The sequence below is a fragment of the Phalangium opilio genome, unplaced genomic scaffold (assembly GCF_054372755.1).
Source record: "Phalangium opilio isolate 3A_F unplaced genomic scaffold, DU_Popi_V2 ptg000025l_1, whole genome shotgun sequence".
NCBI classification, from domain to species: domain Eukaryota; kingdom Metazoa; phylum Arthropoda; class Arachnida; order Opiliones; family Phalangiidae; genus Phalangium; species Phalangium opilio.
The window spans coordinates 3,927,298-3,955,297 of NW_028324156.1; the positions used below are offsets into that span (position 1 = coordinate 3,927,298).

Below are 28,000 nucleotides of genomic sequence, written 5' to 3' on the forward strand. Positions count from 1 at the left end.
GTTCAAACATAGAATGAAATATTTGTAAAAACGTTTATTTCTCGCTATAAAGATTGATATATTATAATATATTCAACAATACGTCATGGAATTATTTTGTTCTTGATTTTTTTTTTGGAGTAATAAATAATAATGGAGTATTTACACAATAATTGTAGAGAGGAGTGGTTATTAGTTATTTCAAAAATGTTGCGAGAGAGCATTTATAAATTGAGATCCATAGTTAATGGCACGATATTATAAGATAATGTGGCTTGAAATTCAACCCACTAAACTAGATATAAGCTTATTGCGTTAAAATTATTTATGCACTAAGATATATGTAACTTCCGAATATTCCGGAAGTGGATCTGTACTTGTACACAAACATTGGTTGGCTGTAAATATTATGCACCATATAGAAAATGAGTTGGTATCTTTAGTTATTGGACACTTGAGCTTAATCTCATTATAGGCCTATATAGAAATGTTGGTAGAAAAAGGGAGCAAAAGGTTTAGCGCGATCTTCTGTCTCCTCTCATTGACCTTCGTCCATCTCCATTGGGTAGACGAGTGTAGTTTCCGTCTCCCAACTGGGCAAACCAATCAAAACATTGGATGGGTGGGTACTGCAACACACGTGTTACCTAGAACCAAAACCTACCGTCATATCCCATGGTAGATCATAAGCTTCCTCTAAGTTCAATTGGCGATGATGTTCCGGTCGAAGGGTTGCTGAGTTGATGGGCATCTGTGGAGGACATTGTTGTTGTTGAGGGGCAAGGGGCATTTTGGCGCAATAATCGTAAGGGGTTTCCCTCAATAAGTGACTAGCAGATTCCAAGGCCCTAGTTCTGGCCACGCAAGCCCAAGCGACGACCAACGTGGACACCACAACAGTTACCGAGACGGCCACTGGTACGATGAAGTAAAGACGGAGGTAGAAGGGTGTGGCCTCGTTTTCTTGAGTCATGGCTTCGGATTCTGCTCAGTACCAAGGTTACAGGTTCATACTGGGACGAATAATACCTGAAATAAACCTCTTACGAAAGTCCATGGTGGTTTCAGAGACGGTTGGAGAGAAGGCGCTAAGTCCGTGTTCGTTGTAAGAAGCCATTCTTAACTCGTACCGGATGTTGCCTTCCAACCCGCGCAACAGTAGCTTTCTCTTACTTCCGGGAATGTGTACTTTCTCACTCATTTTCCCCGCCTTCCCATACTCGAGGACAAACTCTGTTTATTAATCGCGTTCTTAGTAACTTAACCTAAAGCTTTGCGCAACTATTTGAAACCTACGTTTAACCGCGTCAGGTTTGGGTAAACCATGGACATCCCATTCAAGCTGCAAGGTATGACTAGTTGAGGATACAATCCTCAAAACAGGAGGGTTTGGTGGATCTACGCGAATTTAGGTTTTCAAAAAACCATTTATATTCACGGGATGGGATAATTCCTAAAAAATAACACCTACTTCCGCTTGAGGTGTAAGCCGACACTTCCGGTGACCATGGTCCATTGCCGGCAGCGTTAATAGCGCGTACAATAACATCGTAACGGGTAGAGGGTTGTAAACCAGACAAGGTCAGTTCGGGTGATTTGTGTTCCCGGATACGAACCAACTCAAAGCGATACGCCAACTCGACTCCGTGTTGACGAAAACCTACCTGGTAGCTTGTCAATCTACCATTACAAGTGTCCCTTGGTGGGACCTAAAACGCGTGGTAATTAGGCTAAGCCGCGCTACTGATAATAAATACGTACGAAGCCCTTACCTTCCAGGTGACCTTAAGGTTGGTTGAGTCCATCACTTGCACCATAACATCAGTTGGAGGCGCGCTTGGTTCTTCCTCGCTGGTGGTCAATTCAATCGGAATGGATGGGTTACCAGAGCCTACAGAGTTTTCGGCAACAACCGCGACGTGATATTTGACCCCGGGATGCAAGTTTTTCAACTGGCAAGATATCTCTGATGGTACGTGAACCTCTTGAAGTCTACGACCTTTCCCGTCGTTTGTCCAGTAGCGAACTTTGTAGTGAATAACGGGGCTGTTCCCGGAATACGGTGCCCTCCAGGTCAACCTGGCGAACCTGCTGCCAACCTCAGTTACCTTAATGTCCTTAGGCGCGTCCGGGGGTTCCAGAACAGTCAATTCGGCTGTCCCGGATGTCTCCCCGAATTTGTTTCTCGCTTTACACTCGTAAACGGAAGCGTCTTCCGTTTTGGTGTCCCTGATGACGAGTTCAGAGGTGACGAAAGCGGCTTTGACCTCTTCAGTAGCTTCCAATCTGTCCCCGTGGAAGAGTTGCAAGTGTTTACCCCCTTTTAACCATTCCCAAACGATGGGGCTTTCACCCTTGGCGCTGCATTTGATTTTGGTGATTTGACCTTTCTTACTGTTCACCGTTTGAAATTCGGTGATAATAACCGGTGGCTCTGAAAATCACCATATTCCTCAGGTTCTTAACTATACCTTACACCTTAGACATTAAGTAGACTAACCGTGAACGCGTAAAGTGGCCGAAGCGGTCAACTTTTCCCCAACCCCATTATTGACCTCACAGGTGTACATTCCAGAATCATCCACGTTGACCTTAGTCAAGGTCAGAGTACCGTTTTCAGAAACTTTCCATTTGACATCATTCAGATGGTCTCGTGAACCATCAGCTATTTTTTTAATACATATACCAAAGGGGTTTAAACAAACGCAGAGGTCAAGTTGGTAACCAATTAACTGGTATTCGATTCTTTGACTCACATTCGCGGTACCATAAAACTCTAGGGATAGGATAACCCTTGGCCAAACAATTCATGTTGGCAGTACTATGACGTATTACATCTACGTCCAATGGTCCGGTTATTAACGAAGGGGGGACTGGAAACAGTAATATATGCATTGAGGACTTTTGAGATGAAATCTAAGAATAGGTGGGCGTTGGCTACCTTCAAGGTAAATTGAGGTTGTGTAGCTATCTTTTCCAAATGGATTAACAGCTTCGCAAGTATAATTGCCAATATTGTCAATCTCAAAATTCTTTATCAACAACGTACTCGAAAAGTCGTGCATTTTGTTAATGATTACGTTTTTGTTATCAGGTGTAATTTTTTGGCTATTGTGAAGCCAAGTTAATGACAAGGGCAAACTTCCCTCGGACACAACACAAGTAGCTTGTAATCTTTTCCCCAAAGATGGATTTTTAGGAAGAGGATGTATTGGTTCCATAACCGGAGGCTCTAACGAAACCACAAACAAAAAATTGACAATAAAATCTACCACTTCCCTTTCCAAAGTCAGATGCTAACAATGAAATTGAAATTATTGATTTTTGTTTTTATCCCGAACCCGGAAAATGTAATGGGCGGTTTGTCCCCCTAAAGCTAAGCTACATTGCGGTGAATCACAACCAAAACAAATGTGACTCACGCGCGAGTAATGAAACGCCATAAATTGATTGCCCATAGGCTTAATTACACAGCGATTAAGCTAAATAATAATTACCCTAAATTATAAAACATTTTATTTCTTTTGTCTAGTTCCATATTTTCATTATTGTAAGCTTACATCAATATATTAAAACTAATATCTGAATAAGGGATATAATAATATAAACAAAGATAGTACAGACAGGAAGTAAAACATCCTTCCATTAAAATCATTATCAGAAGTAGGCTACTGATTCTTGTAATCATTTTACTTCAGTTACAGTATCTAATGTTACAACAACAGTAAGGGGTCAGTAATGGCGACAAATTGTCAGTGATGAGAAGGAATTGTACAGAATTTTAACATCGGGTCTGATGGTTGACTCTCATTGGGTTAGATTTAACCGGGGTACAAGTACGCCACTGTGGTGGGTTGTCAACAGGACAAGGCGGTTAATTTAAAGTCAAAGACGACCACGAAGACGCGTTGTCAATCAAAGAATCGATATAAACCAATTTAACACCTTAATTAAAACGGACTTACATTTGTACCTGAACCATAACGTTGTTGGTAATGGATAACCAGTAGTTTCACAGGGTAAAGTAACCCTTTCCCCTACCAGAATATCCACTTGGGCAGGGGGAGTTTGTTTCCATTTAGGAGGGCCTAATAATTTCCCCAACCCATAATTAACATTAAAATATATTCTAATTAATATCAATTTAACTCCTATTGCTAACCTTCGAATTTAAGTTGAATAGTATGACTATCAAAACCAGCGGAGTTTGTGGCAACGCAAGTATAGTTCCCAATATTAGAGACATCGATGTCCTTAACTCTTATTTGTACTGAAGTACCATCATCATCAACAACCTTTATTGCAACATTCTGGGTTGATTTTTCAATTACTTTCCCATTAAATAACCACGATATTTTGAAAGGTGGTTCCCCATCGATAACAGTACAATAAGACCGTACCACACCACCAGCTGCTGGTTTACTTGGAGAGAACCTTAAAGGTTCTATAGTTGGCTTTTCTGTTACAAACAAACCAAACAAGAAACCCCTTTTTACAACCTCACAAATCATTCAAAACCCCACGGTATTCTTAGAAAATTGTCAAACTTCACGCTGACAACATAAAAATAGAACCCACATTAAACTTGAGAACCTTTGAGCATTGCCGTTATCCCATTGCAAAAGTAACACCTTAGAGAAACTTCAAATGGCTTGCTATACGTTCTCAAATCATATATGGGTTCTTAAGAACATAAAACATCCCATATAAATCAAGAACCCACAATAAACTTGAGAACGTTTGAGCCTTGCCGTTATCCCAGTGCGAAAGAAACTCCTTACAGAAACTTAAAATGGTTTGCCATACGTTCTCAAATCAAATATGGGTTCTTAAGAATATAAAACATCCCAATATAAATCAAGAACCCACAACAAACTCGAGAACGTTTGAGCCTTGCTGTTATCCCACTCCCAGGGCAAAAGAAACACCTTACAGAAACTTACAATGGACTGTCACACGTTCTCAAATCATATTTGGGTTCTTCGAGCATAAAACATCCCAATATAAAGCCGCAATTACCACCTACTTGTAAACCCCCAAGAAAAACCGATCCCAATACCAGATAAAGCCCAAAAATTCGACACTAAACCACCCGCAGAGAGTTGCCCCTTAGACCACCTACCCTGAGCAGGGATTGCCCCCCAAAATAAGAAAGGATTTTCAAGTTCACACTCACCCAAACATTTCACCATATTGAGAAGCTGAATAAGACATACACCAATAGAGAGGATAAGGGTCGATGAAGAGGCCATTTTCTTGGAATCCTTGGATCACTTATTGAACACTGAGTATTTTATTCCAAACGTAAAATGAGTCAAATGACGCACGCGCACTTTGTCCGTTTTAGTTTAGAAATCCGTAATTTCAATTAACAAGGCGCGATATCTCGTTAATTTCCGGTTAAATACAATTATAAAACGCACAATGCGGAACCAAGATCACGGAAGAGAGAGAGCAATATGTCTTCGTTTCTATTGTATAATTGTCCGCGACAACTTCGCCGCCTACAGGAACCGCACTGAAGTAGATTGTAGCTAAAAGCACGCACAAAAATGTACTTGACATTTAAGTAGATAATTATAGAGAGCTGCCGTGGACAAAGATGAAGAGAGGATCAAACGGTACTTAAAAGTTTAACTTAATGACTGAACTGTAAGGAACTGAAGAAAAACGCGCGCGAAAACACGAAAACACGAAAAATTTTAACGCGAGCGACGGTTATGTTCAGCCCTGATGGTCCGACGACCATCCCCGTTTTGAAGACGTGTGTAGCTGCCATCATTTAACTACACGGACATCGATATGTAATCAAAACCCTCCCACTAATTGGTTAATCAGGCCTAACTTACAGTCATATCCCAAGGTAGATCGTAAGCTTCCTCTAAAGTCGGAGGGCGATGCTCTGGTCGAAGGGTTGCGGAATTGATGGGTATCTGAGGTGGACCTTGTTGTTGTTGTTGTTGAGGGGCTAAGGGCATTTTGGCACAATAATCGTACGGGGTTTCCCTCAATAAGTGACTAGCAGATTCCAAGGCCCTAGTTCGGGCCACGCATGCCCAAGCAACGACCAACGTGGACACTACAACAGTCACTGAGACGGCCACTGGTACGATGAAGTAAAGTCGGAGGTAGAAGGGTGTGGCCTCGTTTTCTTGCGTCATGGCTTCGGATTCTGCGCAGTACCAAGGTTACGCGAGTTCAAATGAGAACAAAAAACATGTAGTACTTACGAAAGTCCATGGTGGTTTCAGAGACAGTTGGAGAAAAGGCGCTAAGTCCGTGTTCGTTGTAAGAAGCCATTCTTAACTCGTACCGGATGTTGCCTTCCAACCCGCGCAATAGTAGCTTTCTCTTACTTCCGGGAATGTGAACCTTCTCACTCATTTTTCCCGCCTTCCCATACTCGAGGACAAACTCTACACGCGTCCATTTTGTTTAAGTAAATCAACAGACCCCAAGGACTATTTAAAACTGGCTTACGTTTAACATGATCCGGTTTGTTAAGTCCATGAACATCCCACTCTATTTGTAAGGTATGACTAGTTGAAGAGACGATTCTAAGTATAGGAGTAGCTGGGGGATTTCCGCTAGAGGTGTAAGCGGACATTTCTGGTGACCACGGTCCATTTCCGGCCGCGTTAATAGCGCGAACGATGACGTCATATCGGGTCGATTGTTGCAATCCCGAGAGGGTCAATTCGGGACTCTTTTGTTCACGAATTCTAACCATTTCGAAGCGATACGCCAACTCAACCCCGTGTTGTCTAAACCCAACTTGGAAGCTGGTCAACCGACCATTCCAACTGTCTTTCGGTGGCGCCTTCCACGTTACTTTCAAACTGGTAGAGTCCACAACATGGACCACTACGTCAGTAGGGGCCGCGCTAGGTTCTGATTAAATTGTTTAGTTTAAAAATCAGCACAGGACAAAAAGGTAAGTACAAGTACAAGTACCTTCTTCTTTGGTCATAAAGTCCACTGGGTTAGATGGATTTCCCGCGCCGACTGAGTTTTCGGCCACTACGGCCACATGGTACCTCGTACCAGGATGAATGTTTTGTAAGTGACAAGAAACCTCGCCAGGGATGTGAATCTCTTGAAGTCTGCGACCTTTGCCGTCATTGGTCCAATACCTCACCTTATAATGGATGACTGGACTATTTCCGGAATAAGGTGGTCTCCAGGATAGACGCGCAAAACGACTACCAACTTCGGTGACCTTAACATCCTTCGGCGCATCTGGTGGTTCTATTTTGGCAAAAATTGGTCAGTCTGACCTCTAATGCGTATGAACCCACCGAGTTAATCTAACCTAAGACAGTCAATTCGGCAGTTCCCGAAGTTTCCCCAAACTTGTTTCTGGCCTTGCACTCGTAAACCGCCGCGTCTTCCGTCTTGGTATCTCTGATGACAAGTTCAGAGGTGACGAAAGCGGCTTTGACCTCTTCAGTAGCTTCCAATCTGTCACCGTGAAAGACGGGAAGATGCGAACCGGCTTTCAACCACTCCCAGATAATGGGCGTCTCTCCCTTAGCGCTACATTTAATTTTGGTCATCTGTCCCTTCTTGCTTGTAATTGGTTGGAATTCGGTGATCATCACGGGTGGTTCTACGTACAGGATTCAATAGAAAAATTGACGCGTGTCCTCGCGTCAGAAGACGAAAAATTATTTCACGTACCATGTACTTTCAAGAAGGCTGACGCGGTCAGTTTCTGTCCAACCCCATTATCCACTTCGCAAGTATACTTCCCAGAGTCGTCAACTTGTACGTCGTTGATTAGAAGGGTTCCATTCTCGTAGATTTTTCGTTTCCCATCGCTACGTAAACTTACCTGATCTCTGGTGTTATCAGCTGTAATTTTTATCAGCAATAGAAAACTGTTATTTTTTTGGCCTAACCCGAAAATAAAATGCACCACTCTTCGACTCTTTACTCACACAGCAACCAAACTACTTTAGGTAAAGGGAAACCTTTAGCGTTGCAATGCAAATACCCTGGGCTACCACGAAGGATATCTAAGTCAGATGGACTTGACATCATGGTCGGTGGGACTGTATCAATATATTAAATTTGATACGATACTTATAACTTCATTTAATAACACGTAAAGTAATTGGACAAAACCTTGAAGATAAATTGAAGTCATGTGACTATCTCTCCCAAATGGATTGATGCCTTCACACGTGTAATTGCCAATGACGTCAGCATCAAGACTCGGAATGTTTAGAATAGATGTGTAGTCGTTAAATTTACTAATTTGTATCTTATGCCCATCGGGCACGACCTCTACCCCATTGCGTCTCCATGTAATAGAAAGGGGTAGACTACCCCGATTAACGACACACATAGCTTGTACCCGACTTCCCAGAGAAAGCTTTTTGGGCAAAACCGCAATTGGATCCATAACTGGAGGTTCTAAATCCATAGTGAATTGCTTAGAAAAAGCTAAACAGAAGGGCGTATAATTTATCAAACAACAAGTTTACCAGAGTCGGAACACGCCCCAAGTTGTATGACAACGAAACAAACAAACGCAATGGAGATGAACTTCATTATTCTAACGGAGCTACGCCCAAGTGGACCAAGAAAACACAGAAATAAAGCTACGCGACGTATTCAAGCGATTTACCGGAAAAATCGATGTTCAGATTATCTAACTTAGATTGTTGAAGATGATAAGACTATTTCGATCAAATATCTTCCCTTCGGAACAGTGAAATTACACCCAAAACTTTCAGTATTATTCCATTCACGTCGTGTAAAAGGAGAAATGGCGACCATAAAAAAAGCTACAGTAAATTAAGAAATGAAAGCAAACGAAGCTCGGCCACGCCACAGAGCGGATAAAATGGAACATTTGAGCAGGTGGTGACTAGGTACAACATTGATGTAACACTTGCATCGCGATTGCCATTCAATGGTAGGTAATTGAATGACAAATAAACAAATCAGTTTGGTGGCTAGACTAAATTAAAGACGGTCCGCGGGCTGTTCATGAGTTAATGAGCCAAAGAGTTACGCCAAGTACTCACACAAAAGCCAGACCGCTTTGGGTTTGGGGAAACCTTTGGCATTACAGTGAAAATAACCCGCGCTACCACGAAGTATATCACTGTCCGACGGGGTGATTATCATAGTAGGTGGTACTGTAATTACATTAATTCATATACATGACTTGCCCTCTAAGTGTGGCGTCATTACCTTCTAAGTATATAGAAGCTACATGACTGGCTCTTCCAAATGGGTTTATAGCTTCGCAAGTATAATTTCCAATATTATCGGCGTCCAAACTCGGAATGATAAGAATGGAAGTATAATCGCTCAGCTTATTAATTTGCAGTTTTTTGCCGTCCGCAATAACCTTGTCCGCATTACGTGTCCATGTTATGGACAATGGTAGGCTACCGTGGCTTACCACGCATAGGGCTTGTACGTGGCTACCAAGTGTTACTTTTTTGGGGAATACGCCAATAGGATCCATTACTGGCGGTTCTAAGTGCAATATTGCATATAATTATAGACATTCCCCGCAAATTATAAAGAACTTAAGTAAATCAACTTCAGCTGTACTAACCAGAGTCGGCAGAGCACCAGACTTCTTGGAGAACAACATGAAGCGCGATGATAATGGGTATAATTTCCATTATCCAATTCGAAATTAAAATAAGACAAAGCGAAAAGACCAACACTTTGACAACAGACGTAGAATTTGTATAAAACTAAGAATTCAAAATCAAGAAGGGTGTTGGCTCTCTACGTCCCCGATGGAAAGAAATGGCGACTAACGATATGAACTAGAAGAGAAACTAACAAGGCACGACAACGCCACAGAGCGGACAAACCAGAAAGGTGACGGTGACATACTCAACCATGGTGAAAAGGACAAGTATATAGTAATGGGGACTGATATGAAACCAAAACCAGTTTGGGGACATTTTGTGGTGAATAAGAGGCGAAGAGCTTGAAGGTCGTTATAACAAAACGACCGCAGTCACTCACACAAAAACCAGGACACTTTAGGTTTGGGAAAACCTTTGGCGTGACACTGAAAAAATCCCAAGCTACCTCGAAGTATATCTATATCCGACGGACTGGCTATCATAGTCGGTGGTACTATAAGGGGGCATCAGTTGACAGGGTAAATGGCGCGTTAGGTCACGTGACATGGCGTATATTACCTTCTAGATAAATGGAAGCAACCTGTCGATCTCTTCCAAAAGGATTAATCCCCTCGCAAGTGTAATTTCCAATGTGATCGGCGTCCAATTTCGGAATAATTAGAAGAGAAGTGAAGGAGTTGACCTTATTGACTTGTAATTTTCTACCGTCCTCCTTTATTGAGTTCCCATCACGCGTCCAAGTAATAGATAGAGGTAAGCTACCACGACAAACACACATTGCTTGAACGTGGGTTCCGATCGCAAATGTTTTAGGGAATATTGCTATAGCATCCATGACTGGTGGCTCTAAAGCAATAACCGTAGGTCATGAACAAGACTGAATAAATAACTAACCAACAAAACTAACCAGAGTCGGAGCAAAGGCATTGTTGAACTGCGACGAAGAGCGCGAGTACGACAACGCGAATCCCCATATAAGATAGATGGTACAAATATCAATGCGTTTGACTTTGAAAACTGAACAATTCGCGACTAATTTGCAAGACTATAATGATTTGCAAGTTGATGTAGTCCGATTTAAGTCGAAAATTCAAATTACAGAGCTCAGAAGCTCAGGAACTCCCTCCCTTGATGAAAAGAAATGGCGACTAATATATCTGGCCCGAGAAATGAACCGAAAACAGGGACGACCACGCCACAAAGCGGCTAAAGTCGAAGGATAAGAAGCTAAGGGTGAAGAGGACAAGCGAATACTGAAGAGATACCAAAAGAATATAAATAACATCGTTGTGGAGTGGCAACAAACTCAATGTGTATTGGTTGTTGGAAACATGTGTAATAATTCTACAGAACGATTTCCCTTGATACACAAATGTCTTGATGAGGAAAGAGCCAAAGATGGGGTTGGGTACTCACACAAGAACCAGGTCACTTTGGGTTTTGGGAAACCTTTGGCATTACAATGAAAATAACCCGGGCTACCACGAAGTATATCACTGTCCGACGGGCTTGCTATGATACTTGCAGGTACTATAGTTTGCAACGGAAATCACCTTTAGATAACTGGTCAATATAGGCTTGTATAATTTTACCCTCTAAATAAATGGAAGCTAAGTGGCTATCTCTTCCAAAAGGATTGATAGCTTCGCAAGTGTAATTTCCAATATGATCGGAGTCCAATTTTGGAATAATTAGAAGGGAAGTAAAATCGCTAGGTTTATTGATACGTAATCTTTGGGTCTCGGGGTTGACTACGTCACCATTACGAGTCCAACTAATTGTTAGAGGTAGACTTCCACTACTCACAACACACACGGCTTGAACGTGGCTTCCCAGTGTCGGCTTTTTGGGATATATCCCAATTGTATCCATAACAGGAGGCTCTAACAATCAATAAGCCGAAAAATTATCAACAATTGGAGAGGAATTAACTTCAGATGTACTGGCTGTACTAACCAGAGTCGGAGCACCCGACTAGCTGGACAACAACATACAGGGCGATTATGATGGATAGAACTTTCATTATCGAATCCGAAATGAAAATACGCTCGAAGAATAATAACAATACTTTGAAGGAGTATAATTTGTAAATTAAGGACTTAACAACGTCGCTTTCGATTCAATCTTCGTGTAAATCAAGAAGGGTGTTGTCTCGCTTCGTCCCCGATGGAAAGAAATGGCGACTAACGATGTGAACCAGAAGAGAATATAACAAGGCACGACAACGCCACAGAGCGGATAAACCAGAAAGGCCAAGGTGACATACTCAACCATGGTGAAAAGGACAAGTATAAAGCAAAGCGGACTGATATCAATCTAAATCCAACGTGGGGCACTTTGTGGTGAATAAGAGACGAAGAGCTTGAAGGTCGTAATAACAAAGGGACCGTAACTACTCACACAAAAACCATGACACTTTAGGTTTGGGAAAACCTTTGGTGTGACAATGAAAGAATCCCAAGCTACCTCGAAGTATATCTATATCCGACGGACTGGCTATCATTGTCGGTGGTACTATAAGGGGGCATCAGTTGATAAGGTAAATGACGCGTTAGGCCACGTGACATGGCGTACATTACCTTCTAGATAAATGGAAGCAACCTGTCGATCTCTTCCAAAAGGGTTAATCCCCTCGCAAGTGTAATTTCCAATGTGATCCGCGTCCAATTTCGGAATAATTAGAAGAGAAGTGAAGGAGTTGACTTTATTGATTTGTAACTTTTGATCATCCTCCTTAATTGGGTTCCCATTACGCGTCCAAGTAATAGATAGAGGTAGACTACCACGACAAACACACATAGCTTGAACGTGTGTTCCGATCACAAATGTTTTAGGGAATATCCCTATAGCATCCATGACTGGTGCTTCTAAAGCAATAATCGTGGGTCATGAATAAGACTGAATAAATAACTAACCAACAAAACTAACCAGAGTCGGAGCAAAGGCATTGTTGAATTGCGACGAAGAGCGCGAGTGCGACAACGCGAATCCCCATATTAGATAGATGGTACAAATATCAATGCGTTTGACTTTGAAAACTGAACAATTAGCGACTAATTTGCAAGGCTATAATGATTTACAAGTTAATGTAGTCCGATTTAAGTCAAAAATTCAAATTACAGAGCTCAGAAGCTCAGGAACTCCCTCCCTTGATGAAACGAAATGGCGACTAATATATCTGAGACCGAGAAATGAACCGAAAACAAGGTACGACCACGCCACAAAGCGGCTAAAGTCGAAGGATAAGAAGCTAAGGGTGAAGAGGACAAGCGAATACTGAAGAGATACCAAAAGAATATAAATAACATCGTTGTGGAGTGGCAACAAACTCAATGTGTACTGGTTGTTGGAAAGATGTGTAATAATTCTACAGAACGATTTCCCTTGATACACAAATGTCTTCATGAGGAAAGAGCCAAAGATGGGGTTGGGTACTCACACAAGAACCAAGTCACTTTGGGTTTAGGGAAACCTTTGGCGTTACAATGAAAATAACACGCACTACCGCGAAGAATGTCTATGTCCGATGGAATTGATATTATTGTTGGGGGAACTATAATAAAGGTCATTTAGGTCAAAGGGTAACCTGGTCCGAAATGAGAAATTACCTTCTAAATAGATGGAAGCGACATGACTATCTCTTCCAAATGGGTTAGTCGCCTCGCAAGTGTAATTGCCAATATGATCAGCGTCTAACTTAGCAATGATTAGAAGTGAAGTGTATTCGTTAACTTTAGTTATTTGTAATTTTCCACTCTCGGGTTTAACATCGACTCCATAACGTTTCCAAGAAATTGAAAGCGGTAGGCTACCACTACCTACGGCGCACATGGCTTGGACGCGACTTCCGATTGTATATTTCTTAGGAGATATTACAATAGGATCCATAACTGGTGGCTCTAAATACGATAGTAGACCACATGTCAGAAATGGTAAATTCAGCGGCAGACAAATAGAATTATCGTCAACAAAACTAACTGACCAGAATCTGCAGAGCACAGGCCGAGATGGACTACGACGCATAACGCGAATGTAATGAATTCGATTCCCATAGAGCTACGCCCAAATGAAAACATCACCTTATTAACTAAAATCGCTGCTCGAACTGAGAGAATAGTTCTACCTTTCTGGTATTTGTAATTTAAACTATGATCTCCGAAACTGGATTTCAATTATTCTACCCAGATACCGATAAACCTAACTTCACAAAATTACCACAAGACTCCGTTCGGACAAAAATTAATGGCGACTATAATGTATTTCATCTGGAAATGCAGCGAGAAATGGCACAGCCACGCCACGGAGCGGATAAAATCCAACTATAAGAGCATCTCGGGATACCCGTGAGTCAATTGTGACCACCGTGACCCATGGATAATGAAGAGTCAAGTATGAGGAGCAAAGAGCTGAAGTGGTGCACTTCTAAAAATGCAGAGTCTTATTTACTCACACTGAAGCCAAACTACTTTGGGTTTTGGGAAACCTTTGGCGTTACAATGAAAATAACCCGCGCTACCTCGGAGTATATCTATGTCCGATGGACTGGCCATCATGGTTGATGGCACTAAAAGATACGTGGATTTATAAAAGAGCTCCACATAGTATACATGATTTGCTTAAATAAATAACCTTCAATGTAAATAGATGCAACATGGGTATCTCTACCAAAAGGATTAAGAGCTTCGCAAGTGTAATTGCCAATATGATCGGCGTCCAATTTTGGAATGTTCAGAATCGAAGAAAAGTCGTTAGCTTTATTGATTTGCAGTTTTGGGGTTTCGCCTTTAACCTGGGCTCCATCGCGGTGCCAAGTGATGGACATTGGTAGGCTACCATGGTTTACAACGCACATTAATTGAACACGACTTCCAAGTGAAGGACTTTTAGGAAATATTGCGATGGGATTCATGATTGGTGGTTCTAAATTAAATCCCATTCAAGTTAGATATAAACAGAACTTATATTAATATCAAGAAAACTAACCAGAGTCTGAACACAACCCTATCTGGACTATTAGGTGAAGCCCAAGCACAAGGGATACAATTTTCATTGTTGAAGGAGAAGAAAACGGTCACGAGAAAAATTTACAAATATCCGAAAGCTAACTTTAAAACGAATCCCGGTACTGAACGCTGTATAAACTGCTGTACAAATGGAATCTTTCTATTTCACTCAAACATCGCGTACAAATCGGTTATTTTGATGGCGTGTCTCTATTAACTTTTTTCCCCTGACGAAGAAATGGCGACTAATCTATATGTTGCAGAGAAATCAACCCCAATGGAAGCACGGCCACGCCACAGGGCGGATAAAACTGGAGTGGAATGGGTCATTGGTGACATGGTGCAACAAAGAGACACAATATTCCATGAAGTTTAATGTAAATATAGTCGACGAGATGGAAAGATCACGCCCTAACATGGGATGTTAATGAGCAAAGAGTCAAAGGTCTACGTCGTATAACCCTAAGGGGGTACTCACACATGAGCCAAGTCACCTTAGGTTTGGGGAACCCTTTGGAGTTGCAATGAAAATAACCAGCGCTACCACGAAGTATATCTATATCAGATGGACTCGCCATCATACTTGGCGGTACTGTAAATACATTGAGGATGAGGTCGATGGGTTCCATTTAATATGAATACAATTACCTTCTAAATATATGGAAGCGACGTGGGTATCTCTACCAAAAGGGTTTAGGGCCTCGCAAGTATAATTGCCAATATGATCGGAGTCCAATTTTGGAATGATTAAAAGGGAAGTATAGTCATTAACCTTATTGATTTGCAATCTTTGGTCGTCCCCCTTAATTTGCGCACCATTACGGTGCCAGGCGATGGACATTGGGACGCTTCCATGACTTACAACGCACATTAATTGTACGCGAGTTCCAAGAGAAGGGCTTTTAGGGAATATTGCGATGGGATTCATTATTGGTGGCTCTAAAGGAAATACCCCATTCAAGTTAGATAAACAGAACTAAAATTAACATGAACAAAACTAACCAGAGTCGGAACACAACCCTAACTGTACTATTAGGTGAAGCCCAAGTACAAGGGACACAATCTTCATTGTTGAAGGAGAAGAAAACGGTCAAGAGAAAAATTTACTATTTACGAAAGCTGCTAACTTTTAAAAGAGTCCCGGTACTGTACGCTGTATAAACTGATCTATAAATTGAATCTTTCAATTTCACTCAAACATTGCGGAAAAATCGGTTATTTTGATGGCGTGTCTCTCTTAACTTCTTTTCCCTGACGAAGAAATGGCGACTAATCTATATGTTGCAGCGAAATCAGCCCCAAAAGAAGCACGGCCACGCCGCAGGGCGGATAAAACTGGGTCATTGGTGACATGCATGGTGCGTCAAAGAGACACCAACGGTAAGATGGACACAAGATTCCATGAAGTTAAATGTAAATATAGTCGATGAGATGGAAAGATCACGTCCTCACATAGGAGGTTAATGAGCAAAGAGTCAAAGGTCTACGTCGTATGAACCTAAGGGGGTACTCACACAAGAACCAAGTCACCTTAGGTTTGGGGAACCCTTTGGAGTTGCAATGAAAATAACCCGCGCTACCACGAAGTATATCTATATCAGATGGACTCGCCATCATACTTGGCGGTACTGTAAATACATTGAGGATGAGGTCGATGGGTCCCATTTAATATGAATACAATTACCTTCCAAATATATGGAAGCGACGTGGGTATCTCTACCAAAAGGGTTTAGGGCCTCGCAAGTATAATTGCCAATATGATCGGAGTCCAATTTTGGAATGATTAAAAGGGAAGTATAGTCATTAATCTTATTCATTTGCAATCTTTGATCGTCCCCCTTGATTTGCGCACCATTACGGTGCCAGGAGATCGATAACGGTAGGCTCCCGTGATTAACCACACACATTAATTGGACACGACTTCCAAGTGAAGGAGTTTTAGGATATAACCCAATAGGATTCATAATTGGCGGCTCTAAAGGAAATACCCCATTCAAGTTAGATAAACAGAAATAAAAATAACATGAACAAAACTAACCAGAGTCGGAACACAACCCTAACTGGACTATTAGGTGAAGCCCAAGTACAAGGGCCACAATCTTCATTATAGAAAACGAAGCCCAATTGAAAAAGTACTCGATTTTATAAGGCAGACTTTATAAACTCTCTATTATTACTAATAAATTGAACCTTTCGATTTCACTTAAATTCGTTAAATTGGGGTAAAAATCAGTTATTTTTGATGGCGAGATTCTACTAGTTTCTATTTCTCGACAAAGAAATGGCGACTAATCTATATGTACTATCGAAACGAAGCCCAAAAGAAGCACGGCCACGCCACGGAGCGGATAAAATTGGAGTAGAATGGCTAAAACGGGGCTCAACAGGACACCAACAGTAAGATGGACAATGGCGCCATAACGATCAGTGTAAAAATAACATTCGCAATGGAAAGATAGTTGTCCTCCCACGGAATGTTAATGAGGAAAGAGTCAAAGATGCAAGGAGGAACGCGTCTAACCCCATTTTGGTGTACTCACACAAATACCAAGTGATCTTCGGTTTAGGGAACCCTTTGGCGTTGCAATGAAAGTGACCCAAGCTACCACGAAGTATATCTATGTCTGATGGAGTCGCCATCATGGTTGGTGGTACTAAAGCAGCGGATGCATCACTTTAGAGCGAGATAACAATATCAAAAGTGGGTTACTACCTTCCAAGTATATGGAGGCGATATGACTATCCCGTCCAAAGGGATTAATAGCCTCGCATGTGTAATTGCCAATAAGGTCCGCGTCCAAACTTGAAATTATTAAAACTGACGAATAGTCACTCATTTTACCAAGTGACAATTTCTTGCCGTCCGCGACAATTTTATTGCCATTGAGGTTCCAGGTGATAGTCATGGGTAAGCTACCATGATTAACGACGCACATTAGCTGGACCCGACTTCCTAACGCAACCTTTTTTGGAAACACCGCGATGTTATCCATTACGGGGGGTTCTAAACCAAAAATTTCCAAGGTTTCGGCTCTCAATTTAAGCCCAATTAAAGCTTAAAATGATGTACTAACCAGAATCCGAACACCACCCATGTTGGACTACAAGGTGTAGCCCGAGTACAAGTATTACAACCTTCATCGTTGCAAACGATGGACAACCAAAGGAAAGATAGTCGATATAATACAGACTTTAAAACAAATCCGGGTATAGTTTTTTCTGTATAACTTTATCTAGTATCGCTACTAAACGGAATCTTTCGATTTCACTGGAACTTAATACTATTGGGTACAAATAGCTTATTTTTGATGGAGGGTTTCTGTTAGCTTCTAATCCCTGACAAAGAAATGGCGACGACTCGATATGTAATAGCGAAAATAAGCCCACAAGAAGTACAGTCACGCCACGGAGCGGTTAAAACTGGAGTAGAAAGGCTCAACTGCGAGATGGTGCTCAACAGGACACCAACAGGAAGGTGGATAAAAGGTGCCAAAAAGATGTGAGATGTTGATAGGTAAGGGCATCACATGGGAGGTTAATGAGCATAGAGTCAAAGACCCGCGTGGTAAGAATCTAAGGGAGTACTCACACAAGAGCCAAGTGACTTTAGGTTTAGGGAACCCTTTAGCGTTGCAATGAAATTGACCTACGCTACCACGAAGTATGTCTATGTCTGATGGAGTCGCTATCATGGTTGGTGGTACTAAAACGGCGGATGCGTCAATTTAGAGCGAGATAACAATTTCAAAAATCAGTTACTAGTTACTACCTTCCAAGTATATGGAGGCAACATGGCTATCCCGTCCAAAGGGATTAATAGCTTCGCAAGTGTAATTGCCAATAAGGTCCGCGTTCAAACTCGAAATAATTATAACTGATGAATAGTCGCTTAACTTATTGAGTAGTAATGTCTTCCCATCGGCGTCAATTTTATTCCCATTGAGGTTCCAAGTGATAGTCATGGGTAAGCTACCATGATTTACCACGCACATTAACTGGACGCGACTTCCTAGTGGTGGATTTTTAGGGAATATCCCAATTGGAATCATAACTGGTGGTTCTAAATTAAATATCCCATTCAAGTTAGATAACAGAACGACAAATAAGATCAAAAAAACTAACCAGAGTCGGAGCCCAACCCAAGTTGAACTATAAAGTGAAACGCGAGTACAAGGGACACAAGCTTCATCATAGAACGCGATATAAGATTTTGTAATGCTGGATTTAAGAAAAAATTCCGCGAGGAATGTATAGTTCTCTTACTGATACTAAAAAGGTTAAGGTATCTCCCGATTTAACTCAAACTTCAGTATATAACCCAAAAGAAATTGGATATTTTACGGACGGGACGCCGTTTGCAGCGTTTCCCTGAGAAAGAAATGGCGACAAATCTATATATTCTAGCGAAATCAACCCCAAAGGAAGCACGGCCACGCCACAGAGCCGTTAAAATTGGAGTAGAAACGCTCAGCTACGAGATGGTGCTCAACAGGACACCAACAGAAAGGTGGGCAAAAGGAGCCATAAAGATGAATGTAAAGCATACCAGAAGATGTTGATAGAAAAGGGTCTTATACGGGAGGTTAATGAGCAAAGAGTCAAAGACCCGCGTGGTAAGTATCTATGGAGTACTCACACAAGAGCCAAGTGACTTTGGGTTTAGGGGACCCTTTTGCGTGGCAATGAAAATAACCCGTACTACCACGAAGTATATCTATGTCTGATGGGGTCGCCATCATAGCTGGTCGCACTATAAAAATTTACCTTTTAGAGCGTCGCGTCATTCTACAAATCGAGCTATTACCTTCTAAGTAAATGGTGGCAACATGAATATCCGAACCAAAAGGATTAATTGCCTCGCAAGTGTAATTGCCAATGTGATCGGCGTCCAATTTTGGAATATTTAATGCTGAAGAATAGTCGTTCACCTTATTTATTTCCAATCTCCGTTCGTCACCCTTAATCTGCGCCCCATTGAGTCTCCAAGTGATAGTCATGGGTAAGCTACCATGATTTACCACGCACATTAATTGGACGCGACTTCCTAGTGGTGGATTTTTAGGGAATATCCCAATTGGAATCATAACTGGTGGTTCTAATGGAAATATCACGACCAAGTTAGATAAACAGAACGATAAATAAGATCATAAAAACTAACCAGAGTCGGAGCACAACCCAAGTTGGACTATAAAGTGAAACCCGAGTACAAGGGACACAATCTTCATCTTAGAACGCGATATAAGATTTTGTAAGGTCGAATTTAAGAATAAATTCAGTGAGGAAAGAATGTATAGTTAACTAAAAAGGTTAAGATATCTCCCGATTTAACTCAAACTTCAGTATACTACCCAAGACAAATTGGATATTTTATGGACAGAACGCCGTTGCAGTCTTTCTGCGACAAATAAATGGCGACTAATCTATATATTCTAGCGAAATCAACCCCAAAGGAAGCACGGTCACGCCACGGAGCGGAAAATACTGGAGTAAAATGGGTCAACAGTGAGATGGTGCTCAACAGGACACCAACAGAAAAGTGGATAAAAGACACCACGAAGATGAATGTAAGCGTAAAAGTTGAGGCTCATATTATACGGCCTCACATGGGAGCAAAGAGTCAAAGACACGCGAGGTAGAATCTTAAGGGAGTACTCACACAAGAACCACGAAACTTTGGGTTTTGGGAAAGCTTTGGAGTTGCAATGAAAATGACCCACGCTACCACGAAGAATATCTATGTCCGATGGACTCGCCATCATGGTTGGTGGTACTATAACAATACACCACTATAGAAGGGAAAACCTTTTTACTGAAAGAGTTCATACCTTCTAAATAAATGGGAGCGACACGTATAGCTTTCCCAAATGGATTAAGGGCCTCGCAAGTGTAATTGCCAATAAGGTCGGCGTCCAAACTTGAAATAATTATAAGCGAGGAATAATCGCTCAACTTATTTAGTAGCAAATTTTGACCGTCAGCCACAACTTTGTTTCCGTTACGGGTCCATGTTAAAGTCATTGGTAGGCTACCATGATTAACTACGCATATAAGCTGGACACGACTTCCCAGAGCGAGATTATTAGGAAATACCGCGATTTTATCCATAACTGGTGGCTCTAAAGTAAGCAAAACCCGCAAGTGTGTCATGTTACAAGGACACAAAGTCTTCAATCATTCTAATAAATACTGACCAGAGTCGGAGCATAACCCAAGTTGGACTACAAAGTGAAACCCGAGTACAAGGGACACAATCTTCATCATAGAACGCGATCGCGCCCAAGGGGACAATATAAGATTTTGTAAGGCCGAATTTAGGACAAATTCCGTGAGGAATGTATAGTTATATTACTGATACTAAGAAGGTTCAGGTATCTCCCGATTTAACTCAAACTTTAGTATACAACCCGAAACCAATTGGGTATTTTACGGACAGAACGGCGTTTGCAGCGTTTCCCTGACAAAGAAATGGCGACAAATCTATATATTCCAGCGAAATCAACCCCAAACGAAGCACGGCCACGCCACGGAGCGGTTAAAATTGGAGTAAAATGGCTCAACTGTAGTCTATGAGATGGTGCTCAACAGGACACCAACAGAAAAGTGGACAAAAGACACCACGAAGATGAATGTAAGTTTAAAAGTTGAGGTTCATATTTTACGGCCTCACATGGGAGAAAAGAGTCAAAGACCTACGTGGTAGAATCTTAAGGGAGTACTCACACAAGTACCAAGTCACTTTAGGTTTGGGGAACCCTTTGGCGTTGCAATGAAAACGACCCACGCTACCACGAAGTATATCTATGTCCGATGGACTAGCCATCATGGTTGGGGGTACTATAAGTAAACACCGATATAGATGGTACAATTTTGTTGCAAGACTAACCCATACCTTCTAAGTAAATGGAAGCTACACGACTGGCTCTTCCAAATGGGTTAATAGCTTCGCAAGTATAATTTCCAATAAGATCCGCGTCCAAACTCGAAATTATTATAACTGACGTAAAATCGCTCAATTTATTGACCAGTAATCTTTGGCCCTCGGCCCCAACCTTGTCTCCGTTTCGTGTCCATTCTATGGACAATGGTAGACTACCCTGAGTAACGGCACAAATAAGCTGGACTCGACATCCGAGAGATAGTATACTTGGCAAGACCGCAATCTTTTCTAAAACTGGCGTTTCTAAAGGCACAAGCCACAGAAGGGTTTCAGATTTATGTACGCTTATAACTTCGAATGTCATATACTAACCAGAATCGGAGCAAAGTCCAAGATGGACAATGGCGCAAAAGCAAAACAAGATCGCCCTAATCTCCATGAATAAAATTGTAACGCTGATCTTTATAATATGACGAAACCAGAGAAATAACTAATTCGCGATAGTGTACACTCAATAACCCACTATGTTCACTCCACCGATTAAAACACGCCCTAACGTTACTGCCGTCTTCTTAGGAGGAACAAAAATGGCGAATAAGGTTGTCGATTATAGAAAAGAAGATGGATAAAAGTACGGCCACGCCACGATGCGGAAATATTTACAATAAGGGACACGCGAGGAAAATGCACCACCTGCACTAGTGCAAGGTGGTGCCAAAGGTCGTCAAGTACTCGGAACTTCATTGGTTTCTATTAACCCCCCTTGTTGGTAAAGAGTGGAAAAGTGTCGCGCAATATTAACTAAAATGGTACTCACAGATTTCTAGGAACCACAAGGCGGTTGGTATCGGGTACCCATAAGACGCGCAGGTAAAGATGGCTTCTTGTCCCGCTAGAACGTCCAGATCAGTAGGTGGTCCGGTCTTCCATTTTGGCGGTCCTGATATTTGTAGCACCCATGACACATGTTTATTAAAAAGACTTAAGGCAATAAAATTATTTGAAGCAAGTACCTTCAAATTTAAGTTCGATGGTGTGACTGTCGAACCCCTCTGAATTTGTTGCGACGCATGTATAGTTCCCAATGTTGACGATATCGACCCCATTTACACGAAGCAAAGTCGACGTCTCGTCGACTGCTTTGATGTCCACGTTACCCGATGACTTATCAAGACGTTTTCCATTGTGAAGCCAAACTATGGACACAGGTTGAGCTCCCTCTATTACATTACAGTAGGTTCTAACAAGAGCTCCGGCCGTTATTTTATTTGGGATGAATTTAAATGGGGATATCATGGGTTTTTCTGTTACCACAAGATAAACAGAAAATTATTATATATCAATAAATTAGGCCTAATTACTTAGAAATAATAGAGCTTACGGGAAGCACTGATTTGAAGAGTTAGAATACAAAGCATCACGCAAAATGATGTAACGCGAGTGAAGGAAGAAGCCATCTTGGAATTTTTGGCTTGTATGGCAGTGTGGAGGATGGCACAATTATTAGGTTTGGGCTTCTTTCGTCTTCAATATGTTCTTGTTAACAGTTCATACACACTGGGGCACTTTCATTTAAACTTGGCACTGAACTTATCAACTTAACAATGGGTTCAACGCGTCAAAACCGCTAAAAAATAGCCGGGACTTATAGGAGATTGTAGAGAGCCTAAATACTAACACCTTCTTCGATAAAACAAGGCGTTGTTGGCAACCGCACTGCCACTAGTGGTGACCTATCATGATAACTGTCAGTAACCTTAAACCATGGCGACTGACAAACAATTCCAATCCCAGTGAAGATATTTTTATAGAATTAAATCTTAAAGGCGTTTGAAAAGCTTCCAGAGTAGAAAAGAACCAAAATAAACGAAGAATAACGACAAAGAGTCCATCAGCCTTTATAAATCAGGTCCACATAAGACCATAAAGAGTTGGCGCATTCAAACCGCAGTCATGTCTACATTCCAGAGTTCAAAATACGCGCGTTTTTTCCTTTCAGAGTCTCGCACCTTGCACGCGGATTGGTGAACTCGCGGCATGCCCATGGTGCAGTGGATAACAGAAATGTGGGAATGCACCATGGTGCTAGGGTTTAAGGGTTAAGAATAGTTCGCGTGTTGAAAACGTAGGTAAGAACCGAAAAGCGCGAAATTAAAAAAAAACTATCTATGAGGTACTGAAGAAACTTAACGCGATCGCCTGTTCTGGTCATTTTTAGGATGACCCAAGGTTCTGCGTCCATCACCACCCAATCGTGTATAGCTACCATCTCCCAGCTGCAACCAAACACGCCAAAAAAATTCAAAACTGGCCTACCTTTTAGAACCATTAATTCTTCATCAACTCACAGTCATATCCCAAGGGACATCGTAAGCCTCGTCCAAGGTCGGTCCCATGTTGATATTATGTTCCCTGAGTGTGGGTACTTGAAGGGAACCATTCTGAGGATGAAGCATGGGTTGCTTATAATCGTAAATTGGGTCCCGTAGCAAATGGCTCGCCGCCTCCAAAGCTCTTGTACGGGCGACGCAAGCCCAGGCCACAACCAGGGTGGATACAACCACAGTAACTGAGACGGCGACAGGCACAATAAAGTATAGGCGTAGGTAAAAGGGTGTCGCTTCGTTCTCTTGGGTCATGGCCTCGTGACCTTTAAGGTTTAAAGGTTAAATGGGGGGATTAAGGTTACTTTCTACGATTGCCTACTTAATTCCATGGTGGTTTCCGAGACAACGGGTGAGAATGGGCTTTGTCCGTGTTCATTGTAAGACGCCATTCTTAACTCGTATCGCAAGTTGCTCTCCAGGCCACGGAGCAATAATTTCCTCTTGTTACCCGGGATATGAACTTTCTGGTTCATTTTACCGGCCTTCCCATACTCCAGGAGAAATTCTGTGACGCGTATTCTGGGTTACCTCAAGCGCAAACGAAATAGTACAAGGCTTGCTTACGTTTGACGCTATCAGGGCTAGGATGACCGGGGACATCCCATTCCAGAAGTAGGGTATGACTAGTTGAAGATACAATCTTCAAAACGGGCATTTTCGGGGGATCTATCGGTATAAGGTTTAGGGTTAATGTTAACCCTAATTTTGGGTAAACATTTTAACGTACTTCCGCTTGAGGTTGAAGCCAAGGTTTCGGGTGACCATGGTCCCATCCCGGCTTGATTCATAGCGCGAACAATAATATCGTAACGCGTTGAAGGGTCTAATGACGTTAAAACTAGTTCCAAATTCCGGGTTTCAGAGACGCGAACCATTTCAAATCGGTAGGCCAGTTCGGTACCGTGTTTTCGGTAACCAACTTGGTAACTAGATAAACGCCCATTCCAAGTGTCCCTTGGTGGTGGCTAAGTCCGTTTTGATTTAAATGAAGCTTCCCAATTTAAGAGCTAAGCCTAAACCATAAAAACTCACCTTCCAAGTGATTTTTAAGCTAGTAGAATCGGCGGTATGTATTGAGATATCAGTGGGTGGTCCGCTTGGTTCCTCTTCCGTCGTTTTAAACTCAACAGCGGGTGATGGGTTCCCACTTCCAACTGAATTTTCAGCCACAATGGTGGCGTAATAAGTCACACCCGGGTGCAACTTATTCAAAACCGTCGTGGTTGCCGCGGGAACTTGAACTTCGCGTAACCTTCGACCTTTCCCGTCATTAGTCCAAAAACGAACGATATAGTGAATGACTGGGTTACTCTCGGAGTAGGATGGTCTCCAAGACAAACGCGCGAATCTACTTCCAGTTTCAGTTAGTTTAACGTCGCTGGGAGGTTTAGGCGGCTCTGCGGATGGTTCAAGGTACCTTAACCTTAAAATCTTTAAGCCTAAATGTTAGGCTTACCTAAAACCACGAGTTGCAATGTCCCCGACGCTTCTCCGAAACGATTCTTCGCCTTGCATTTGTAAATTCCCGCGTCTTCCGTTTTGGTTTCGCGGATGACGAGTTCCGAGGCGACGTACCCGGCTTTACGTTCCTCTGACGTTTCAAATCGATCGGAATGTGGCAAACCAAGGAGTCTCTCTCCTTGGCTCCATTCCCAGACAATAGGAGCTTCACCTTCCGCGCGGCATTTAATTTTTGTCGCTTCCCCTCTCTTACTACTTACAGTTTGAAACTCGCTTAACATTATGGGTGGTTCTAATTCAAAAACGTACCAGAAACGTTAAAAATAAAGATTTATCTAATTTTATGGCGGGTATCCTAACCGTGGACTCTAAGCTGGGTAATGGCCTTCAAGGGTTGACCGACTCCATTGTTGACCTCGCACGTATATTGACCCGAGTCTTGGGTGGTGACATCACTTATTGTTAGGGTTCCATTCTCCCAAAGACGTTTGCGGACATCATTGGGCATAATTTCCTCTTTACTATCAGCTATGGCGGAAATAGGCTTAGCTCAAAAAATGCCGCGTCATGGTGTGTACCCGAGGCACTTACGATTGTACCAAAGTACTTGCGGTCGGGGATACCCTTTGGATAGGCAGTGAAAAGAGACCGCACTGCCTCGAAGTACGTCCTGATCCGTGGGGGTTTGGATAAAAGCGGGTGGTACTAATAAATTGGTTCAGTTAGGCCTAACAACTTGGCGCCATTTTTAAAACTATTCAGGATTATACCTCGAATGATTATGGACGCTGTATAACTCTCGGTACCAAAAGGGTTAGTTGCCACGCAAGAGTAATTACCCAAGTCGTCGGCATCGAGGTTAAGTATAGTTAAAGTTGAAGAAAATTCATGCGCATTTATAAGAATTTTCTGTTTGTTTGACAACACTTTTTGGCCATTGAGAACCCATGATATAGTCATGGGCAAGTCGCCCTCAGTAATAGCGCAAGTACCCATGACCCTACCACCTAAAGATGGTTTTCTTGGCGCAAAACTGAAGGGGTCGATTTTAGGCGGTTCTGTATACAGAATTTGCGCGATTTAGTTGCCATTTTGAACGATTTACCGGAATATAAAATTTACCTGACGCATGACATATCACAATGGACAGACATACAAGCCCAAATATGATCCTCATAATGAGGTGCGCTACCTCTTGCGAGCTTACGACCGAAAATAGGACGTTGTAGGACAATAAACGGGATTTTCTTTAAAATAACGATGTCTAGTGATTCCTTGAAAAGGGGGTTTATAAATCTAACCTTACCTTCACGTTTTTAACCAGTTTTTGGTACCCAATTCGACGGATTAAAGCCTGAAATATCGCTTTCAATTTCGCGAGTTCGCACGCAAATCAATGGCGTCCCTACCCGTTTCCTAGTCCTTAGTACATCTTCCCCCCACCCAATGTACGTCACAAATGCGGGAAATATACGGGATCAAGCACGCCAGAACGGGGAAACTTAGAATTAAATTCCAGCGCGATTTACAACCTGAAGAATGGTACAAAAGGGTATCCCCAACCGTTTTCTAAGACCTTTTGATGTTTTAGCTTACAGTTTGGACCATAACGCCACGTGACTATAGGGTAGGGGTATCCTGACGCGTGACAATTGATAGAAATGACTTGTCCCGTCAAGACATCCAGTTCTTCTGGCGGGGATGACGTCCATTTGGGTGGACCTGAAGTAATTGTTAATATCCTTCAAGTAATTGTCCTTTGGGGGGGAGGGGTTGATTCGTGGTGAAATCCCTCAAATACCTTGAAATTTCAGTGGTAAAGTGTAGCTGTCGAAACCGGCGGAATTGGTAGCGACACAAGTGTAATTTCCAATGTCCCTGACATCTATAGATACAATTTTGATGCTTTTGGACATTTCGTCCAAATGCTTGATTTCAACGTTGTCCCTTTCGATTTTCTTGCCATCATGAAGCCAAGTTATTGTTAAGGGTAAATCACCTTGGGATACTGAACACAATGTTCGTACAGTGGACCCTATTTCCTGTTTCCTTGGCGCAAAACTGAATGGTTCTACTTTGGGTTTTTCTGTAAAATTACTTTAAATTATTATTACGCCATCTTTTCCCATTAATCATTAATTTTAATTTGAACCCTAATATTAAATAATTAGTAATAAAACATTTTTATGTCAAAGAAAGTCAAATTTGGGTATACCTGCGACTACACTCCCAAAGAACAGTAGGAAATATACCATGGCTTTGATATAGGATTCCCTCATCGTAAAGAAAGCAGCCATTTTAAGGATTCTATATCGACGAGATCAAAATACGTTTATTCTCGTAACTAATAGTCTAATTAACCGATTTTAACAACTGTACATCAAAATAAAGATAATTTTCTACTGAACATTTTGATATTAAAATTACCTTTTAATTCAAACTGGTTCTTTCTCTGCGAAGGTTTTTGTTTTCGCGAATCGGGGAAACACTACCGCCGCCTTTGATGTCTAGGCCGGCTTCTGTTCTGTCACAGTTTCGCATTACTACAACTACAAGCCCTAGGCCAACATGGCGTCACGTTTGGTAGGTTTTAGTTGGACAGAATGGTACTAACGCGGGAAAACAAACGCGCTCAAATTAATGATTAAAGTAGTTAACTATTTTTAGACG

General features: G+C 41.9%; 3 protein-coding genes across 23 annotated transcripts; all 3 read right to left on the bottom strand.

Annotated features, from left to right (window-relative positions):
* Nucleotides 1-19: 19 nt before the first annotated feature.
* LOC149691849 (cell adhesion molecule Dscam1-like) lies at nucleotides 20-5,294 on the bottom strand. Of its 2 annotated transcripts, none has more exons than XM_089869311.1 (10): nucleotides 5,156-5,294; nucleotides 4,142-4,438; nucleotides 3,945-4,067; nucleotides 2,480-2,644; nucleotides 1,752-2,413; nucleotides 1,451-1,688; nucleotides 1,276-1,377; nucleotides 1,027-1,212; nucleotides 644-963; nucleotides 20-572 (listed from the first exon to the last, which is right to left on the bottom strand). In XM_089869311.1, exons 1-10 carry the CDS (start codon nucleotides 5,229-5,231, stop codon nucleotides 495-497), a joined length of 2,247 nt encoding a protein of 748 aa, XP_089725437.1. In that variant the 5' UTR covers nucleotides 5,232-5,294; the 3' UTR covers nucleotides 20-494. The 2 variants fall into 2 exon arrangements, with proteins under 2 accessions (XP_089725437.1, XP_089725438.1); XM_089869312.1 differs by lacking the exons at nucleotides 3,945-4,067; nucleotides 4,142-4,438; nucleotides 5,156-5,294 and adding exons at nucleotides 2,736-2,852; nucleotides 2,921-3,211; nucleotides 3,604-3,882.
* On the bottom strand, nucleotides 5,156-22,997 carry LOC149691850 (cell adhesion molecule Dscam1-like). Of its 17 annotated transcripts, XM_089869300.1 has the most exons (12): nucleotides 16,644-16,752; nucleotides 16,290-16,580; nucleotides 15,608-16,233; nucleotides 15,254-15,544; nucleotides 15,084-15,197; nucleotides 7,660-7,833; nucleotides 7,292-7,588; nucleotides 6,934-7,227; nucleotides 6,460-6,870; nucleotides 6,210-6,395; nucleotides 5,829-6,151; nucleotides 5,156-5,765 (listed from the first exon to the last, which is right to left on the bottom strand). In XM_089869300.1, the coding sequence occupies exons 3-12, from the start codon at nucleotides 15,672-15,674 to the stop codon at nucleotides 5,682-5,684; spliced, it is 2,241 nt and encodes a 746-aa protein (XP_089725426.1). In that variant the 5' UTR covers nucleotides 15,675-16,233; nucleotides 16,290-16,580; nucleotides 16,644-16,752; the 3' UTR covers nucleotides 5,156-5,681. The 17 variants fall into 17 exon arrangements, with proteins under 17 accessions (XP_089725426.1, XP_089725427.1, XP_089725421.1 ...); XM_089869301.1 differs by having other exon boundaries at nucleotides 15,608-16,580; XM_089869295.1 differs by lacking the exons at nucleotides 15,084-15,197; nucleotides 15,254-15,544; nucleotides 15,608-16,233; nucleotides 16,290-16,580; nucleotides 16,644-16,752 and adding exons at nucleotides 22,300-22,422; nucleotides 22,496-22,786; nucleotides 22,864-22,997.
* Nucleotides 22,864-27,998, bottom strand: LOC149691851 (cell adhesion molecule Dscam1-like). Of its 4 annotated transcripts, none has more exons than XM_089869313.1 (12): nucleotides 27,758-27,998; nucleotides 27,546-27,637; nucleotides 27,132-27,416; nucleotides 26,927-27,052; nucleotides 25,691-25,858; nucleotides 25,326-25,622; nucleotides 24,902-25,266; nucleotides 24,597-24,834; nucleotides 24,434-24,535; nucleotides 24,189-24,374; nucleotides 23,831-24,132; nucleotides 22,864-23,758 (listed from the first exon to the last, which is right to left on the bottom strand). In XM_089869313.1, exons 2-12 carry the CDS (start codon nucleotides 27,625-27,627, stop codon nucleotides 23,669-23,671), a joined length of 2,241 nt encoding a protein of 746 aa, XP_089725439.1. In that variant the 5' UTR covers nucleotides 27,628-27,637; nucleotides 27,758-27,998; the 3' UTR covers nucleotides 22,864-23,668. The 4 variants fall into 4 exon arrangements, with proteins under 4 accessions (XP_089725439.1, XP_089725440.1, XP_089725442.1 ...); XM_089869314.1 differs by having other exon boundaries at nucleotides 27,546-27,609; nucleotides 27,757-27,846; XM_089869316.1 differs by lacking the exons at nucleotides 26,927-27,052; nucleotides 27,132-27,416; nucleotides 27,546-27,637; nucleotides 27,758-27,998 and adding exons at nucleotides 25,922-26,035; nucleotides 26,101-26,388; nucleotides 26,453-26,577; nucleotides 26,637-26,827.
* Nucleotides 27,999-28,000: the final 2 nt, after the last annotated feature.

Excerpts from the sequence above, each read along its gene's own strand:
- LOC149691849 (XM_089869311.1), bottom strand. The coding sequence starts at position 5,231 with ATGGCCTCTTCATCGACCCTTATCCTCTCTATTGGTGTATGTCTTATT. Across the intron at positions 4,439-5,155 it reads CAATATGGTGAAATGTTTGG|AAAAGCCAACTATAGAACCT; the intron begins GTGAGTGTGAAC and ends TGTTTGTAACAG. Across the intron at positions 1,213-1,275 it reads CAAACCTGACGCGGTTAAAC|AGTTTGTCCTCGAGTATGGG; the intron begins GTAGGTTTCAAA and ends ATTAATAAACAG.
- LOC149691850 (XM_089869294.1), bottom strand. The coding sequence starts at position 13,678 with ATGTTTTCATTTGGGCGTAGCTCTATGGGAATCGAATTCATTACATTC. Across the intron at positions 7,228-7,291 it reads TGCCGAATTGACTGTCTTAG|AACCACCAGATGCGCCGAAG; the intron begins GTTAGATTAACT and ends TTGCCAAAATAG. Across the intron at positions 5,766-5,828 it reads ATCTACCTTGGGATATGACT|TTAAATGATGGCAGCTACAC; the intron begins GTAAGTTAGGCC and ends ATGTCCGTGTAG.
- LOC149691851 (XM_089869313.1), bottom strand. The coding sequence starts at position 27,627 with ATGGCTGCTTTCTTTACGATGAGGGAATCCTATATCAAAGCCATGGTA. Across the intron at positions 25,859-26,926 it reads GTGGCGTTATGGTCCAAACT|CTGATAGTAAAGAGGAAATT; the intron begins GTAAGCTAAAAC and ends TTTCCGCCATAG. Across the intron at positions 24,536-24,596 it reads GGCTTCAACCTCAAGCGGAA|ATCCCCCGAAAATGCCCGTT; the intron begins GTACGTTAAAAT and ends TTATACCGATAG.